The sequence below is a fragment of the Hippoglossus hippoglossus genome, chromosome 2 (assembly GCF_009819705.1).
Source record: "Hippoglossus hippoglossus isolate fHipHip1 chromosome 2, fHipHip1.pri, whole genome shotgun sequence".
Taxonomy (NCBI): Eukaryota; Metazoa; Chordata; class Actinopteri; order Pleuronectiformes; family Pleuronectidae; genus Hippoglossus; species Hippoglossus hippoglossus.
The window spans coordinates 10833085-10851895 of NC_047152.1; the positions used below are offsets into that span (position 1 = coordinate 10833085).

General features: G+C 51.4%; 1 protein-coding gene across 1 annotated transcript in view; it reads left to right on the forward strand.

The window, feature by feature from the left end:
• The window catches only part of nhsl1a (NHS-like 1a), an 11930-nt gene extending 2984 nt beyond the window's left edge, over nt 1-8946 (forward strand). The window contains exons 2-10 of the mRNA XM_034614414.1: nt 1110-1220; nt 1879-2027; nt 3058-3286; nt 3363-3494; nt 3582-3872; nt 3947-5241; nt 5362-7531; nt 7621-7708; nt 8254-8946. Of these exons, the coding sequence (XP_034470305.1) occupies nt 1110-1220; nt 1879-2027; nt 3058-3286; nt 3363-3494; nt 3582-3872; nt 3947-5241; nt 5362-7531; nt 7621-7708; nt 8254-8872 (5084 nt within the window). The 3' untranslated portion in view covers nt 8873-8946. The remainder of the gene's footprint in view (nt 1-1109; nt 1221-1878; nt 2028-3057; nt 3287-3362; nt 3495-3581; nt 3873-3946; nt 5242-5361; nt 7532-7620; nt 7709-8253) is intronic.
• Nucleotides 8947-18811: the final 9865 nt, after the last annotated feature.

Genomic DNA, 18811 nt, shown 5'->3' on the forward strand with positions numbered 1-18811 from the left:
CTTAAGGTGTTTTAAACAGTAGGTAACCATAGCAACAGTCCGTTAATTTCCTCAAGGAGACGTTCACCCACCTCAAAGACCTCAGGACTCAAGGAACCTTCTCAAGAAACGTTTTCCTCTCCGGTACCAAACAAGGATACTTGGAACCAGCTGAAGGACTCCATGTACCTAATAAAGAAGTCATAGAACCCCCTCAAGCTCCTCTGGGACCTCCTCACTGAAGCCTGGAGCCTTCCCAAGGACCTTGGAGACCTTCTCAAAGACCCAAGTAAGGTACTCAACATAGAGACATGGAACCAGCTGAAGGGCTCCAGATACTTAGACCTGGATAACCCCTTCCACACCTGGTGGTCTCCACAAGGAGTCTCTTCAACTATACCTGGAACTTCCTCTGGGACTATTTATGTCTGGTACTTCTCATGACAGCTCCAGGACTCCGAGAACCCACCTGGGGATCTCCTGAAAACCCACTTGGCTCTCCTGCAGGATCTTCTGTGGCTTCTCTAGAACCCTGGGACCATTTGAGGAGCTTGAGATTCTTCTGGAGACAAAGTTCAGCCAAATCTTTTGGGTTCTGTGACCTTGAAGTCGTCACAGAAGCATCTCGACCTCCGTCCCACGTTCTCGTTTCTGACTCTTCAGGTTTCATTTGAGCTTCAGAAGGTTCTGTGGGTCCAACAGAACTCAGTCCGCTCCATTGGAGACTTGAATGGTTGTTGGTCCCTGTGATTCGCTGGCTCTCCAGGTTAAACTCCGCCTCTCACCCAATGTCAGCTCCTCCTAATGTCCGACACAGGATCAGGCTGAAAATCTCTAATTCTAAAGTTCAGTTCACAAAAAGGATCAAACTGATGTTGAGTGAGGAGACACGGGTGTGACACGTCAGGACAGGTGACGATCAGGAAGTGAAGGAAACAAGGGAACTGTGGGTTTCAAAATAAAACAGGTAGCAAGGCAACATGCAGGAGAAAATGGTGACAATAGTGGTGCTGCTCCTTCACAATAAAAGCCTCTGGAACTGTGTGGGTCTGAGGTCACCTTGAGGAGGAGTGCTGCACCACCAATCATCACTGTGTGTGTGTGTCTGAACTGTGTTTGTGTCTCTGCAGCAGGGGACAGGGACAGTAAGTGGTCGGTTCACTACACTACCCAGAAGCCTCAGCAGGGTCTGGTCTTCATCCCGGGGAAGAGACGCTCGGGCAGCGTGGACGACCTGCGAGGTGAGAGGTCAAAGGTCGACTGCTTCCTGTCATTATTAGAAATTAAAACATTATTGATTAGTTGTTTAATCGACTGATCTCTTTGTTTAATACTGAGGACGAGCCACACACACACTCACAACCACACACACACACACACTCACAACCACACACACACACACACTCACAACCACACACACACACACACTCACAACCACACACACACACACACACACACACACACACACACAAACAACCACACACACACACACACACACACACACACACACACACACACACACACACTCTGCTGCAGACTGCATCACAGCCGCTGCAGTGTCACATGTCACCTCCTCCACAAGCTGCTGCTTTCATCTGCTCTGATATCATTTCATTGTGGATTGATTGATTGATGGATTGATGGATTGATTGATTGATTGATTGATGGATTGATTGATTGATGGATTGATTGATGGATTGATGGATTGAGAGTCAGCATCTTTATCTTAAACCTGATTCATAGATTTTATGTTTTTATTTCTTCACTGTGATACTTTACATGTAATGTTGATTGATTGATAAACTCTTATTGATTATTGATCATATGATGATCTTTCCCATCTGTTCTCTTTAATGTGTGTCTGACTGTGTGTGTCTGTGTGTGTCTGTGTGTGTGTAGTGTGTAACAGGCTGACTCAGCATGGCTACAGTGGACACGCCAGCTCACACTGCCGCCAGCAGAGCCCCGCCTCCCCTCCGTCCTCTGCTGGCCTGGACCAATCAGAGGGCAGCAGGCGCCGAGGGTGGAAGGACAAAAGCAGGAAGATGGTTAGTGACACGCACACACACACACACACACACACACCTACACACACACACACACACACACACACACACACACACACCTACACACACACACACACACACCTACACGCACACACCTACACACACACACCTACACACACACACACACACACACACACACACACACCTACACACACATGCACACAAATCTGCTGTTAACTCATGAATATGAATGATTATTCATATTAATATTAATATTATTCATATTATTATTATCAGGCAACAGTGGAGACTTGGTATATTTTACTGCCACCTGCTGGTCAAACTGGGATAATGACACATTTATTCATTTATAAAGTGTCACATGATTCACTTTGATTTATCTTCTGTTCCTCATCTTTATCTCCTCCTCTCCTCACCTCCTCTCCTCTCCTCTCCTCTCCTCTCTTCTCCTCCTCTCTCCTCCTCTCTCCTCTCCTCTCCTCACCTCCTCACCTCCTCACCTCCTCTCCTCTCTCCTCTCTCCTCTTTCCTCTCTCTTCTCCTCTCCTCCTCTCTCCTCTCCTCTCCTCTCCTCACCTCCTCTTTCCTCTCTCTTCACCTCCTCTCTCTCTTCTCCTCCTCTCTCCTCTCCTCTCTCCTCAGAGATCCAGATTCTTGGACTTCCTCTCTCAGTCTTGTTTTTCAGTTTGTTTCAGGTTTTCAGTTCGGAGGAGAAAGGTAAACTCGGGTCAAACTAGACTAGTTTAGTTTAGACTAGTTTAGTTTAGACTAATCTAGTTTTCTCCTCCTCCCCCCTGAACACACGTCAGTAGATTCTACTAAGTTAAACTCTACCATCGGCTCCATTGGGGTTAAACCAGACTTTACCAGGTTCAGTTAACCTGAGTCCAACTAGACTCTGGTTTAATGAGATGCTAATTGAACAGAACCAGAAACCAGCCGGGTTACATTAACCTCATTAACCTCATTAAACCCGACGTCGTTAGTTATGTACGTGACTCGTGACTGGTTGAACAGTCGTGAATGTTAAAGCTCGTTGTTTTGTTTTCAGTCGTCGACGTCATCAGAAGAAGACGAGAGGTTGATCCTGAACAACACTCGACCTCTGACCCCGCTGGTCCTGAACCCCGTCACCTCTCGCTGGGACGTCTTCTCCCCCGACCACGAGCCCACAACCTATTTCGAGATGGAAGCGTCCTCTCGGCTTCCGACGCCGGAGGAGAGGATGAGGCAGCAGGCGGACGCCATTCCCGCTGATATCGTGGCCATTAATATAACAGGTAGAGGAGGGAGGTCCAGACTCTCTGACACCTCCTCCCAAAGGTGAGACGATAACGTTCTTCTTTCCTTCTTTAGGTGAGAGTTTTGATCGTCAGGCCAGTTTTCGACGAACCGTCTCCAACTGCGACTCGTTATCCCACCGACCCCGAAGCCTGAGCCGCCGCAAGTCTGCGACAGGGATACCTGATGATGTCAGCAATAACCTGGGTATAAGCTCCACCCTCTCACTCCTGCATCACATCTGCTGTCAATCATTCCATCAATGAAAGTCTGAGTTCGTCCTTCTGTCTCCAGACTCGTCTTTGGCGTCCTCTGATCTCCCTGGTCAGCTCTCTCCCTCTGCGTCCTCCTGTGGCTCCGCCCACGAGCAGGAGGAGGAGCTGGAGGAAATCAGGAAGGATTCAACAGTGCGAAGGATCCGGGCCCCGAGAGGAGCGGGGTTGTCCAGCCTCATGGCCTCCCTCACCTCCTCCCCCTCACCAGGGCCTCTCCCCAGTCTGGCAACCAACTCCTCTCTGAGCTCCGAGGCCAGCTGTAACAGCGCCTCCTGCAGGACGCTCAGTGCCTCCTCGTCTTGCTGCCAGGTCAGTTTAGCAGAAATTATTCACACATCTAAAAACATCGAAACCAAAAACTCTGATTATTTTTCTTTCTGCCGTCACAGGATCTACAGGGTTTCCCCAGCGACCAGCAGCCTCTGCTGCCCTTTGACCCCCCAGCCAGAGTCGTCCCACTGTCCACCTCCTCCCCCGTCTCCTCCTCTCTTCCCAGCTCTCCCAGCCATCCCCTGGCCCCAGAGTGGTCTTACCCCAGCGCCGAGCCGCTGAACGAGGCTCCTCATGTCTCTCCTTCCTCCTCCCACTACCTCTCCTCCTCCTCCATTACAAACTCTGAGTTCAGTTACTTGGCTCTGGACGAGCAGGGCGACCCACACTCCTCCTGTGATGGTGGTTCGTACAGGGGGAACCGATGGAGCTACCAGCCGCTCTCCCCCAGCTCCAGCCTCCTCAGTGGTCAGACCGGGGACGAGTGGGCCGACGTCAGCCAGGAGACGAGATGTGTTTCTGGGGAAGGTTGGAGCTGTGACCCCCTCCTCTCCTCTGGTCGCTCGTCTCCAGCGTGTTCAGAGAGAACAACGTCCTCGCCGCTGTTAAACTGCGAGAAAAGAAGGTCCAGCACTTCCTCCTCCAACTCTCGCTCCATCACCCGCAGCATCTCCCTCCGCAAGTCCAAGCTCCCGCCTCCCCCGCCATTTCGTTATGACTCCCTGCGGCGCCGGCCGTGTCGTAGTAAATCCTCCCGCTCCTTGTCCAGTCCTCGCCAGCAGTGCGGTCCCCAGAGCCCGGAGCACGCCCCCCAGAGGACGCCCACCTCGTCCCCAAAGAGCTTCCACGACCCCTGGGTTCCCCGGACTCACACCAGAAGACGTCAGAGCGGTCTGAGCTGCGGGACGGTCACGACCTTTGAACCTTTAAACCTCCAGACAGCGAACTCTGCCGACTCCCCTCCCCCCAGCCCCCCCGCCGCCCACGTCCTCACCCCCGGGTCTCCAGGCTCGGAGGAGGAGGGGCTTAGATTTACTCTCAACCCTCAAACAGTTGCTCCTTCTGGTCTGCAGCGCCTCGCGTCGCCCTCTAGTGGATACTCCAGCCAGTCGAACACCCCCATACCTGGCACACCTGTGTCCTCCCCCCTCTCCCCCTCCTCCCCTCTCACAGCGAGTCCTGGAGCCTTTTCCCTCCCCCCGACCTCCCCCTCCTCCTTCTTCCCCCCCGCCGTCTTCTCGCTGACCAGGAAGGAAGGAAAGTCAAAACCTCCCGTACCGGAGAGGAAGTCGTCGCTCATTTCCTCCCTCTCCTCCTCCTTTTCTTCCACTTCCTCCCTCTCTTCCTACACTTCCTCTGAGTCGTCTACCAAACATCTTCTCCTCCCTCCTCCCCCTCCTCCTCCTCCTCTCCCAGATTCCTCCTCTCTTTCACCTTCTCTCGTCTTCTCCCCGATTCGTCATTCTTCTCCTCTCTATCACTCCCTACCTGCTCCTCCTCCTCCACCTTCATCTCTTCCTCCCCCTCCTCCTCCTCCTCCTCTTCCTCTTTCCTCCCGTCCTCCCCCCCCGCCCTACTCCTACGTTGTCCGGCAGACGCCTCATCAAGCTCTTGTGTTCACGTCATCGTCACCAAACTTCTCTCCTCCATCTTGTCCCCCACCTCCCCCACCTCCTCCTCTTCCCACAGCCCCTGTGACCCCCCTCCCCCCAACAACACTTATCAGGTCTCAGAACCGTCGTGTCAACGTGGCCACACCCACTTGTCCCCTGGTCACCGCCCAGGCTCTGCAGGGGGTCAAGCTTCGCTCCGTCAGGACCCAGGAAGCCTTGCTCAGTAGCACTGTGCTAGCCAATGCTAACAGGTCTCATGCTAACCAACCAAGCAAAGAACCTCCACTAGACAGGTCTGTGCTAGCCAATGTTAACTTAGCTAGCACTGATGTGAAGCTAGCTGAGAACGGATCACAAAACACTGGTTATAACCTTCGAGGTAATGAAGACAAAACAACTAAAGACTTTACAGCTCATGCTAATCTTGCTAGCCTGGCGTATGCTGATGTTAAGCTAGCTGAGAATGCACCACAAAATGCTGTCTATTATCTTGCTAGCAATGATGCTAAAACACCCAGTGCATTAATGGCTAATGCTAGCACTCCTAGCCAAGCGAACACTCAATCAGATCACGATAACTGCAACCAAACAAAAACTGAGACGATTACACTCAACAACTCACAACGTTTTGTTTGTAGCACAGCAGCCAATCAGAGAAGCTCTGGACCTCAGGCGACCACTGCTCAAGACGTCCTGACCAATGAGAGGAGCGATTCAGACCTGTACGCTACGCTAACTAACAATCAAGTCCCCAGTCCTGATATTCCCTGGGTCAAGATGTCTCAGGGTACCAACAAAAACCCCATCGACTCAATTACCCAACGTCCAACTGATGCTAAGCTAACTGAGCCTGGAGAGAAACAAGGAAACATTGAAGATTCTTCTTCTCGTTCTCCGTCTCCCACAGGAAACAGAACGTCAGAGAGAAAAGATGTCGTCTGGAATGATTCAGACGTGTTGAACCACAGAGCAGCTGATGGAGATTCCTCAGAACTTCGTGATTTACAACTGAGAAATAACGTCTTAACGATACGAAGCCCACAGGAGCTCCGGTCCCCGGAGAAGCCGTTGCTGCCGAAGAAGCCTGACCTTTGCATTCTGGGTGTCATGGCGTCTCCTGAAGCCCGACGAGGACCAGGTGGACAAATCACCTCGTCCTATTCTGGGCTCGATAAACAACAACAGCAGCTTCCTATTGGTGCATCTTCACCAAAACACACAACAGCTGACGGAACAACTCCTGACAAATCGTTGACACATACAACAAACGCAGCTGCTGGTGACATCACTGCAGGCTCACCTGACCACTCCCCTCCGAGGCAGGAACCACCGGTTCTACACGAGAAGCCAGATGTTTCATCGACGTCTTCCAGAACAAAACCACTTTGTGCATCTCAGAATATGAAGGAGGCGTCTGAAGGAGCCTCTGAGGCCTGTGGCGCTCTGGATGTCACTGGGACGTCATGGACCCAGAGCTCCAGCCCAACGGGGGTTATCGGCACCAGTGGCTCTAGAAACACGCTCAATGGGACCGTGGGGACTTTGGAGGACTGTGGTACCTCAGGGACCTGGAGAATCATGGAGTCGTCAGGACCTCCGACCCAGACCGGAGCAACAGACCCTTGTTGTGCTTGGGTCACGAGGACGAGACTTGATAAGGACGAGAAAACCGTTCACAAGAGGATGATGAGGTCGTCGCTGGCTGAAGATGAAGAGCAGGATCACAAGGTGGAGGAGAGAGTGATGAAGACAACGATGATGATGGCGTCCTCCACGAAGAAAAAAGTAATGAAGAAGAGGAGAAGGAGGACAGGCGGGCAACTGCTTATGATGTCATCAACAAGGGAGCCGTCCCCCTCATCGTCTTCATCCTCATCATCATCTTCATCCTCATCTGGAGATGAAGATGTGATGAGAGAGGGAAAAATACAAACAAGGGAGAAAGTGTCCTGTGCTCTGATTGGTCAGAGCAGGTACTCCCTCAGTAGCGCACTGTCCTGTGACAGCCTGCAGGGGGAGCTGTGGCTTCCAGACCTCCTGATTCAGGAACCAGAGTTGACGAAGGAGGACGGACGACCTCAGGACGGTGAGATCACTTTATTTACATTCAAGAAAAAGTCAATCAACAGAGAAGTAGAAGTTTAAATGAACGTCCATCTTTGTTTTTCTGTGCAGCTGATTTGTTCGTGAGTGTTTCAGCAGATCAGATGTTCGTCTCTGGTCGACCACGAACCACCGAGGATCTGTTCACCGTCATCCACAGGTAGGAAAACGCTCTGTTCATCACACTGTTCATCTACCAGCGTGTCCACCATGTTCTCACCAATCTGCTGATTCTCCCTCTGCCGCTGGGGAGCAGTGCATTATGGGAAGGCACAGCATGAAGGCCTGGTGGGCGGGGTTTGGCTGCAGGTAAAGATGTGATTGGTCAGTGAAGGTGTAGTTGATGGAGTGAAGGTGGTGACCGTGGTTCAGTAATTAGCACCCAGTTGTCCTCATTAGCTTCTTCTACAACTAGAACCTGTTTGTTTGTCCCACAAAGAGAAACCTCTCGTTTCCTTCCTGAACTCTCCTGGGTGAGTTTCCTCTAGTGACCTTCTGTCTTCTTCAAGGTTTCCATCGAGTGTTTCCCTTTGCTCTGTAGCTCCGTGACGACCACAGTCCTGGACTCACAGAGAAGAGCAGCTTCTTGGAGAAGTTCAAAGTAAAACCACTTATCACCGTGGAACCTTGAGGCCTGAAAGAAAAGAGCTGACGCAGCACGTTCATGAACTGAGAACATTCATGATGTTTTTCTGTTTGTCTCAGGTCCAAGAGGAAGATGTTTGGAAGAAGAGATTCAGAGGACGACACACATTACTCCTCCTCCTCCTCCCCCCCGGTGACCCCCACTGACCTCTCCCCCCGACCTGCAGCATCTAGAGGTCAAAGGTCGACGAGAAGCGAGAGCTTCAAGGCGCTCTTACTGAGGAAAGGTAGTCGTTCTGATTCATCTTCACGAATCTCTGCTGTCGAGCGGCTTCGCAAAGTTGCTTCTCCTGCCACTGGTACTGACCACCAGGGGGCGCCGGCACTGCCACAAACACCACGCCAACCCCGAAGTAACCCCACAAACTCGTCACACGCCTCCGACACACATGACGTTGACATGGCGTCTCTCACGTCTCCGTGCACGAACTTGTCTGTGACGTTTTGTTTGAGACACAATCCCCTCCTCTTCACCTCCTCCTCTTCCTCTTCCTTCCTCTCCTCCTCGCGACCTCGCTCCCTCACCCCTCCCTGCTCCAGCAGCCGGCGCTTCGCCGCTCGCTGCCGCCTCTTCGCCGCCCCCATGACCGCCATATTTGAGGGCGGGAGCGAGGAGGAAGTTGAGGACGATGAGGTTTTCCAAGTAGAACTGAGTCAGAGATTGGTGCAGACTTCCTGAAAGGTTTGTAGACGCGGACGTGGATTTGACAGGAAGTGAATGTTGATGAGGATCTAAACTGTAAGGACAGGTTCAGGATCAGCGTCCCAGTGTTCACGTGTCGATGACCTGAGCCGGATCTTTACAAACTGAATGTAAATCACAGTCTGGAGTCGACGTCACAGACCTACAGCAGCTGTCAGTGGTTCTTCTCCATGTGTCTTCTCATGCGTGTCGGGATCTGGAGGATGAAGAAGATGATTCATGAAATCCACAAAAGTTTCCTCCAGATCAAATCGTGATAAATGTTAAACGATAATAATCATGTATTTCAAGTTTAGGATTCAAGTATTTCAACTGAGCAAAAAATCATTTCAACAGATTCAAATGATGTTTGTAGAAAAATGAATAGAATCGTTCAGCAGGAGCGGTTCAAGGGACTTTGGGGGCCCCGGGCTGAAGGGAGCTCAGGGGCCCGACCTGAGTTCTGACGATGGAGCCGTTACAGTCTGTTACAGACGATGGTAGAAGTTCAGGGTTCTCACAGAAGGACCCTTCTCAGGGGCCCCGGCTCAGTTCGGGGCCCCAGAGAGTGACCCTTCTCTGGGGCCCCGGCTCAGTTCGGGGCCCCTGGTGGTTTCCTGTGTGTTCTGTTTACAGACAATATGAAAAATATTGACGTAGAAATGATTTTGCAGTAAAATTGTCTTTAAACTTTAAACCCTCATTAATATTTGAACATAACTCTAAAAACGTATTACATTTGTATTTATGTGTAAATATATAGAGAAAAGTGTCTTGATGACAGTTTGATGAACTGAAACAAACTGATTCAACTTTCTAATCTTTTTAATATTTAATGTAACTCATCATCTGAGACTGAAGTAAAGTAGAATCATAGAAAGAGAGAAAATGAAGAAAATAATAAAAGATGAGGAATCAGATTACCTGCATGATAATCTGGTTTAAATGTATAATTATTATTATTGACATTATTCAGCCTGACTGATGCTCAAATGAATAAAGGATCCCGTTGTAAATACAGTTGTTCTTCTTCCCTCTCTTGAAGTAGTGGGGGGGGGGGGGGTCATTATCATCGTCTGTGTGTGGAACGTTCAGATTTATTCTATTAACTTTAAAGATGAAATCCCAGAGATTATAAAGAGAAAACGAGAATAAAGAGGGAAACATTTCAATGTAAATCAAAGAAACTGTACGAAACAAGGCAGAAATAACAATAAAGGACAATTTCAAGAGTTATTTGTTTTGTTTCTTCACTATTAAACTTTTTATACTAATAAAACAGTTTGAACTCTTTTATTTTGAAGGTCTCCTGCTCTTCGAACTCTCGCCCCCGGCCACTGGGCGGCGCTGTGGTCCTGGTTTGTGCGACAGCTCCGACTGGTTGAATGTGGGTCCGTCAGGGGCCGTCTGGTCTCCACTGGTTTACGCTGTGGGAACTTGTGTTGGGTTGTTGGTGGTTTGCTGGAAGCTGCAAATGTGTGTGAGACGGATCCTCGGGTTCCTGAAGCAGCTTCGGGCCTTGAGAGGTCTGAGAGGGATTTTCCAGAGGTTTTGATGAGGTTTCAGCAGCTGTTCCACACATTTCACGCTTCTTTAGGAGATTCAAAGATATTTCGGGGAAGTTCCAGCAGAGGTCTGACAGTTTTCACGTTGTTAAGGAGGTTTTGACGGATTCAGATTACAAATGTTCTTGTTCGCTGCTTTGAGACGTTCCAGAAATCCAAATGTTCTCCAGGAGGTTCTGCGAACAGATGTTTGAGACGTTATGGGAACGTATCGGGAAGCTCAGGAGGTGGGATGGACTCACATCACAGTGGTTCTCTCAAAAGGTTTCAAAGGTTCAAGACATTCTTCATGAGGTTACTGAGGTGTTAAGAGGACAGGAGCAGATTTCAAGGGTCCTTACGGAGGTTCTTAGGACTTTCTAAAGGTTCTTGTGAGTTTCTGAGGGTCCTCGTCCTTGAGGTGTCGACTACAAGGTGGTCGTGGTTCTCTGTGAAGTTCCTTTGGTCTTTTAAGAGATGGAGAAGTTCCTTCAAAAGTTTTGTGAATTCATGAGGAAGTTTTGAAGAACCATGAGTAATTTAGAGAGTTCTTTGGATGTTCCTGAGGTTCTTGCTCAATGGTTCCAGGAGGAGGTTCTAAAGGTTCTCAGAAAGGATCGAAGGGTTCTCTTCAGGTGTCGACTGGGAAGTCGAGGTGGTTTCAGGTGATGTTCTTTCAATCTTTGCGGTTCTTTATAATGGTTTGTGCACTGATTGGGAAGATCTGGAGATCCTTGAAGAACTTTGAGGGTTCTTAGAATCTTCTGGATGTTCCAGAGGTTCTTGATTGTGCCCAGTGGGTCCGTGAGGAGGTTCCAAAGGTTCTTCAGTAGGTTTAAAAGGCTGCTTGTCTTTCAGACGCTCATGAATCAGTCCTGGAGGCTGTTGAAGGTTTTTAAAGATTCAGAGAACGTCTGAAGGTTCCACAGGTTCTTCGTCCCTCATTCACTTGTTCTGTAACGTTCTCTCTAAACTCTTGTTCTTGATGGGGGGGCTGTGCCAACCGATGAGAGGAGTAGAGTGTCATTAATGCAGGAACATAAAAAGCCTTGTTGGTGCCTGAGACGTGCAGAGAACAAGTGAGTGTGTGTTGGTGCGAGCGCCGGCAGCTGAGTGTGTGTGTGTGTGTGTGTGTTTTCGCAGGAGTCAGATGAAGCAGTCGCACAAACATCTGTATTGTCAGGGCGATGCAGCCGAGCGAGTCCCGGAGGAACCGCACAATCTGAAATGGTTGTTATTGGGATTTTTATGCTCTTGCCTCCAAACTGGGGGAGAAAGACACGAGGCGTTTTATTTATGTCAGCGCGGCCGAGGCCTGAAACCAGGACACGTGAGGCCGCCGGGCGCAGAGAGCGAGCAGCTGCGAGCACGCCGCACGCACAACGGGTTGAACACGTTACCGGAGTAAAAGGTCTGTGAGGTCAGACGTCTCCATGACGACCCCGTCTGACCTTTGACCCCCGTCTGTGCAGGATCTGTGTCCCCAGCTCTCGTCTCTATTCGTTCAATATTCAATATATTCAAAATCACTTTCCATCGTAACGTCAACACCAACACTTCAGTTTTTACACTCAATCAATTCATTGAGTAAATATTCATCAATGTGTCTCCACGGTTCAGCTCAGATTTAAATGATTCAATTCTTGATTTATTCTAAAGCTTCTGGATTTTATTAATAACATTCAGGGGATGATGGTAAAAATGTCAATGTGATGTAACCATAAAGAATAATTAACCCTAACACACCACATCCTCTCGTCTGACAGCATCTTACGTCTGTGTGGACGATTATTAAATCAAATGAACGGAACATGAATATTATCATGAGTCCAGTCAACGTCCTCGGGGGGGTAACCACCACTCACGGAGCCATTTAGCTCGTTTGTGCAAGAAGAGCATGTGACAGGAAGTGAGGTCACACAGAAGAACCCATGATGATCACAACTTGCTGCGTGTTGTGTTCTTAACTCTTAGAATAAATCAAAGATCTGGTGCTTTGATGGATTGACCCAGGAAAACTTTGTTTATTCATCATGATCATAAAACAAGTCCAACCTTTAAACCTTGTTCTTACATGTGTGTCCCTGATAATGATCTAAAGGTCAAACTCACTGAGACATCAGAAGTTCAGGATGCTGATCCAACATGTAAGAGGAATCCAGTGTTAACTGTTGTTTTGATGAACTTCCTTCAGAGTAGTTCTGTTCCATCACTTATCTCCAGGACCAATCTGCAGGATTCTGTCACAGTGACACACTCTGACAGGAACAGGAGCAAACTGGAAACATTACAAAACTAATTCTTAGAATCTTTTCACTGTCATGAGTCTCAGTCCCACTCTCCTCTGACTGGAGCATCAGGTGGTGCCACTGGTGTGTGTCGGGCGGACGAAACACTATGTTCATAAAGAAATCAAATGTGGGACAAACTCTAATCTGCTATTGGAGAGAAATCACATAGTTTTAATAGTTTGTGCACAACATGGCAAAGAAAACAAAAAGGATCTTCAGCTTATTCTGTTCTTTACTGCAAAACACACAGAAGTTCCATTTATACAGGAAGAACTTCACACAGCCTTTGATCCTGTAATCGATCATGTTGTAGAATAAAGGTTCAAGAATCAAAGTTCAAGCTGAGCGAAGCTTTTACAGACTCCAGGTTTCAGGAGGATCAGAGAAGGTGAACCAGGCACAGCTGAGAGGAGTTGGTCAATCAACGCTCCTGATTCAAGAGACAGCAGGAGATCTGCTACAGGAGGAGAGACAGGAGGAGGAACAGGAGGAGAGACAGGAGGAGGAACAGGAGGAGAGACAGGAGGAGAGACAGGGGGAGGAACAGGAGGAGAGACAGGAGGAGAGACAGGAGGAGGAACAGGAGGAGAGACAGGAGGAGAGACAGGGGGAGGAACAGGAGGAGAGACAGGAGGAGAGACAGGAGGAGAGACAGGAGGAGGAACAGGAGGAGAGACAGGAGGAGAGACAGGGGGAGGAACAGGAGGAGAGACAGGAGGAGAGACAGGAGGAGAGACAGGAGGAGGAACAGGAGGAGAGACAGGAGGAGGAACAGGAGGAGAGACAGGAGGAGAGACAGGGGGAGGAACAGGAGGAGAGACAGGAGGAGGAACAGGAGGAGAGACAGGAGGAGAGACAGGGGGAGAGACAGAAGGTGAACCAGGCACAGCTGAGAGGAGTTGGTCAATCAACGCTCCTGATTCAAGAGACAGCAGGAGATCTGCTACAGGAGGAGAGACAGGGGGAGGAACAGGAGGAGAGACAGGAGGAGAGACAGGGGGAGGAACAGGAGGAGGAACAGGAGGAGAGACAGGAGGAGAGACAGCAGGAGAGACAGCAGGAGATCTGCTACAGGAGGAGAAACAGGAGGAGAGACAGGGGGAGAGACAGAAGGTGAACCAGGCACAGCTGAGAGGAGTTGGTCAATCAACGCTCCTGATTCAAGAGACAGCAGGAGATCTGCTACAGGAGGAGAGACAGGAGGAGGAACAGGAGGAGACACAGGAGGAGAGACAGGAGGAGGAACAGGAGGAGAGACAGGAGGAGAGACAGGGGGAGGAACAGGAGGAGAGACAGGAGGAGAGACACAGGAGGAGAGACAGGAGGATCAGAGAAGGTGAACCAGGCACAGCTGAGAGGAGTTGGTCAATCAACGCTCCTGATTCAAGAGACAGCAGGAGATCTGCTACAGGAGGAGAGACAGGAGGAGGAACAGGAGGAGAGACAGGAGGAGAGACAGGGGGAGGAACAGGAGGAGAGACAGGAGGAGAGACACAGGAGGAGAGACAGGAGGATCAGAGAAGGTGAACCAGGCACAGCTGAGAGGAGTTGGTCAATCAACGCTCCTGATTCAAGAGACAGCAGGAGATCTGCTACAGGAGGAGAAACAGGAGGAGAGACAGGAGGAGAGACACAGGAGGAGAGACAGGAGGAGAGACAGAAGGAGAGACAGGGGGAGGAACAGGAGGAGAGACACAGGAGGAGAGACAGGGGGAGAGACAGGAGGAGAGACAGGAGGAGAGACAGGAGGAGGAACAGGAGGAGAAACAGGGGGAGGAACAGGAGGAGAGACAGGAGGAGGAACAGGAGGAGAGACAGGAGGAGGAACAGGAGGAGAGACAGGAGGAGAGACAGGAGGAGAGACAGGGGGAGGAACAGGAGGAGAGACAGGGGGAGGAACAGGAGGAGAGACAGGAGGAGAGACACAGGAGGAGAGACAGGAGGAGGAACAGGGGGAGAAACAGGAGGAGAGACAGGAGGAGAGACAGGAGGAGAGACAGGAGGAGGAACAGGAGGAGAAACAGGGGGAGGAACAGGAGGAGAGACAGGAGGAGGAACAGGAGGAGAGACAGGAGGAGAGACAGGAGGAGGAACAGGAGGAGAGACAGGGGGAGGAACAGGAGGAGAGACAGGGGGAGGAACAGGAGGAGAGACAGGAGGAGAGACACAGGAGGAGAGACAGGAGGAGGAACAGGGGGAGAAACAGGAGGAGAGACACAGGAGGAGAGACAGGAGGAGAAACAGGGGGAGGAACAGGAGTAGAGACAGGAGGAGAGACACAGGAGGAGAGACAGGAGGAGGAACAGGAGGAGAGACAGGAGGAGAGACACAGGAGGAGAGACAGGAGGAGAAACAGGGGGAGGAACAGGAGGAGAGACAGGAGGAGGAACAGGAGGAGAGACAGGAGGAGAGACACAGGAGGAGAGACAGGAGGAGAGACAGGAGGAGGAACAGGAGGAGAGACAGGAGGAGAGACACAGGAGGAGAGACAGGAGGATCAGAGAAGGTGAACCAGGCACAGCTGAGAGGAGTTGGTCAATCAACGCTCCTGATTCAAGAGACAGCAGGAGATCTGCTACAGGAGGAGAAACAGGGGGAGGAACAGGAGGAGAGACAGGAGGAGAGACACAGGAGGAGAGACAGGAGGAGGAACAGGAGGAGAGACAGGAGGAGGAACAGGAGGAGAGACAGGAGGAGAGACAGGGGGAGGAACAGGAGGAGAGACACAGGAGGAGAGACAGGGGGAGAGACAGGAGGAGAGACAGGAGGAGGAACAGGAGGAGAAACAGGGGGAGGAACAGGAGGAGAGACAGGAGGAGGAACAGGAGGAGAGACAGGAGGAGGAACAGGAGGAGAGACAGGAGGAGAGACAGGAGGAGGAACAGGAGGAGAGACAGGGGGAGGAACAGGAGGAGAGACAGGGGGAGGAACAGGAGGAGAGACAGGAGGAGAGACACAGGAGGAGAGACAGGAGGAGGAACAGGGGGAGAAACAGGAGGAGAGACAGGAGGAGAGACAGAAGGAGAGACAGGAGGAGGAACAGGAGGAGAAACAGGGGGAGGAACAGGAGGAGAGACAGGAGGAGGGACAGGAGGAGAGACAGGAGGAGGAACAGGAGGAGAGACAGGAGGAGGAACAGGAGGAGAGACAGGGGGAGGAACAGGAGGAGAGACAGGGGGAGGAACAGGAGGAGAGACAGGAGGAGAGACACAGGAGGAGAGACAGGAGGAGGAACAGGGGGAGAAACAGGAGGAGAGACACAGGAGGAGAGACAGGAGGAGAAACAGGGGGAGGAACAGGAGTAGAGACAGGAGGAGAGACACAGGAGGAGAGACAGGAGGAGGAACAGTAGGAGAGACAGGAGGAGAGACACAGGAGGAGAGACAGGAGGAGAAACAGGGGGAGGAACAGGAGGAGAGACAGGAGGAGGAACAGGAGGAGAGACAGGAGGAGGAACAGGAGGAGAGACAGGAGGAGAGACACAGGAGGAGAGACAGGAGGAGAGACAGGAGGAGGAACAGGAGGAGAGACAGGAGGAGAGACACAGGAGGAGAGACAGGGGGAGGAACAGGAGGAGAGACAGGAGGAGGAACAGGAGGAGAGACAGGAGGAGAGACACAGGAGGAGAGACAGGAGGAGAGACAGGAGGAGGAACAGGAGGAGAGACAGGAGGAGAGACACAGGAGGAGAGACAGGAGGAGAAACAGGGGGAGGAACAGGAGGAGAGACAGGAGGAGGAACAGGAGGAGAGACAGGAGGAGAGACACAGGAGGAGGAACAGGGGGAGGAACAGGAGAAGAGACAGGAGGAGGAGAGACACAGGAGGAGAGACAGGAGGAGAGACACAGGAGGAGAGACAGGAGGAGGAACAGGAGGAGAGACAGGAGGAGGAACAGGAGGAGAGACAGGAGGAGAGACAGGGGGAGGAACAGGAGGAGAGACACAGGAGGAGAGACAGGGGGAGAGACAGGAGGAGAGACAGGAGGAGGAACAGGAGGAGAAACAGGGGGAGGAACAGGAGGAGAGACAGGAGGAGGAACAGGAGGAGAGACAGGAGGAGGAACAGGAGGAGAGACAGGAGGAGAGACAGGAGGAGGAACAGGAGGAGAGACAGGGGGAGGAACAGGAGGAGAGACAGGGGGAGGAACAGGAGGAGAGACAGGAGGAGAGACACAGGAGGAGAGACAGGAGGAGGAACAGGAGGAGAGACAGGAGGAGGAACAGGAGGAGAAACAGGGGGAGGAACAGGAGGAGAGACAGGGGGAGGAACAGGAGGAGAGACAGGAGGAGGGACAGGAGGAGAGACAGGAGGAGGAACAGGAGGAGAAACAGGGGGAGGAACAGGAGGAGAGACAGGAGGAGGGACAGGAGGAGAGACAGGAGGAGGAACAGGAGGAGAGACAGGAGGAGGAACAGGAGGAGAGACAGGGGGAGGAACAGGAGGAGAGACAGGGGGAGGAACAGGAGGAGAGACAGGAGGAGAGACACAGGAGGAGAGACAGGAGGAGGAACAGGGGGAGAAACAGGAGGAGAGACACAGGAGGAGAGACAGGAGGAGAAACAGGGGGAGGAACAGGAGTAGAGACAGGAGGAGAGACACAGGAGGAGAGACAGGAGGAGGAACAGGAGGAGAGACAGGAGGAGAGACACAGGAGGAGAGACAGGAGGAGAAACAGGGGGAGGAACAGGAGGAGAGACAGGAGGAGGAACAGGAGGAGAGACAGGAGGAGAGACACAGGAGGAGAGACAGGAGGAGAGACAGGAGGAGGAACAGGAGGAGAGACAGGAGGAGAGACACAGGAGGAGAGACAGGGGGAGGAACAGGAGGAGAGACAGGAGGAGGAACAGGAGGAGAGACAGGAGGAGAGACACAGGAGGAGAGACAGGAGGAGAGACAGGAGGAGGAACAGGAGGAGAGACAGGAGGAGAGACACAGGAGGAGAGACAGGAGGAGAAACAGGGGGAGGAACAGGAGGAGAGACAGGAGGAGGAACAGGAGGAGAGACAGGAGGAGAGACACAGGAGGAGGAACAGGGGGAGGAACAGGAGAAGAGACAGGAGGAGGAGAGACACAGGAGGAGAGACAGGAGGAGAGACAGGAGGAGGAACAGGGGGAGGAGAGACAGGAGGAGGAGAGACAGGAGGAGGAGAGACACAGGAGGAGAGACACAGGAGTGACGCTCATGAAGGAGCAGACACGGAGCTGAAGCTTCACACAGCAGCAGAACCTCCAGGTCCTTTGAGGTCGAGTTGTGAGTTGATGTTTGATCCGTGTCAGTGATGAAGAAGCTGAAAAGCCCCTGGTTGCTCTCTGGCTGCGGGGGGGAACCCCGGTGGTGTGGTCTGTACAACACAGGGTTCTTAAGGAGGTTCCACAGGTTCCAGAGAAGTCTTCACCAGATGCTTGAGGAGTGAGGAGGAGCTCCTTGTTGGTTCTAGTGCTTCTCCACAGACGAACGGCCTTACAGACGTGACAGAGGTTCCTGGACACAGTTTTTATATCTGACACAAGTCCAGACTTGTTTTCTATCGTTGAATCTATAACGATAAATAAAAGCGTTTACAGATGAGCAGGGTCAGAAGAGGTTCTCCAGGGTCCAACAGGCTGACAGCTCAGGTTCTCTAAGAGGTTCTTCTCCTGGAGGAGAACGTCTGACAGGAAGCTCCAGAGGCTCCTCGGGGGCCTTCAGGGGCCGACCATGGTAAAAGGGTTTGAAGTTTCTTAAGGACGTTTAATGGGACGATCAAGAGGTTGTTGGAGAGGTTCCAAAGTGGGCGTGTGCTAAATGTGAGAGAACCGTGGAACAGGTCGGGATCTGTACGAGTTAATGGCCGTGAGAAACCTGTCGGCCCTGAAGTGACCTGCATGATAAACAGCCTCGGCTCTGAGATCCAGGACCTGCTGCACTTAGGTCCGGAGAGATACAGCTTTCAAAAGCATCCACGTGTCTGTGTGTGTATATATATTATATATATATATACTGTGTATACTGTATATATATAATATATATATACACACACAGACACGTGGATGTAATACAAACACACATGACCAGACACACACAGTCCTGATAATTCCTGGGAAATCACCATTCTTAGAA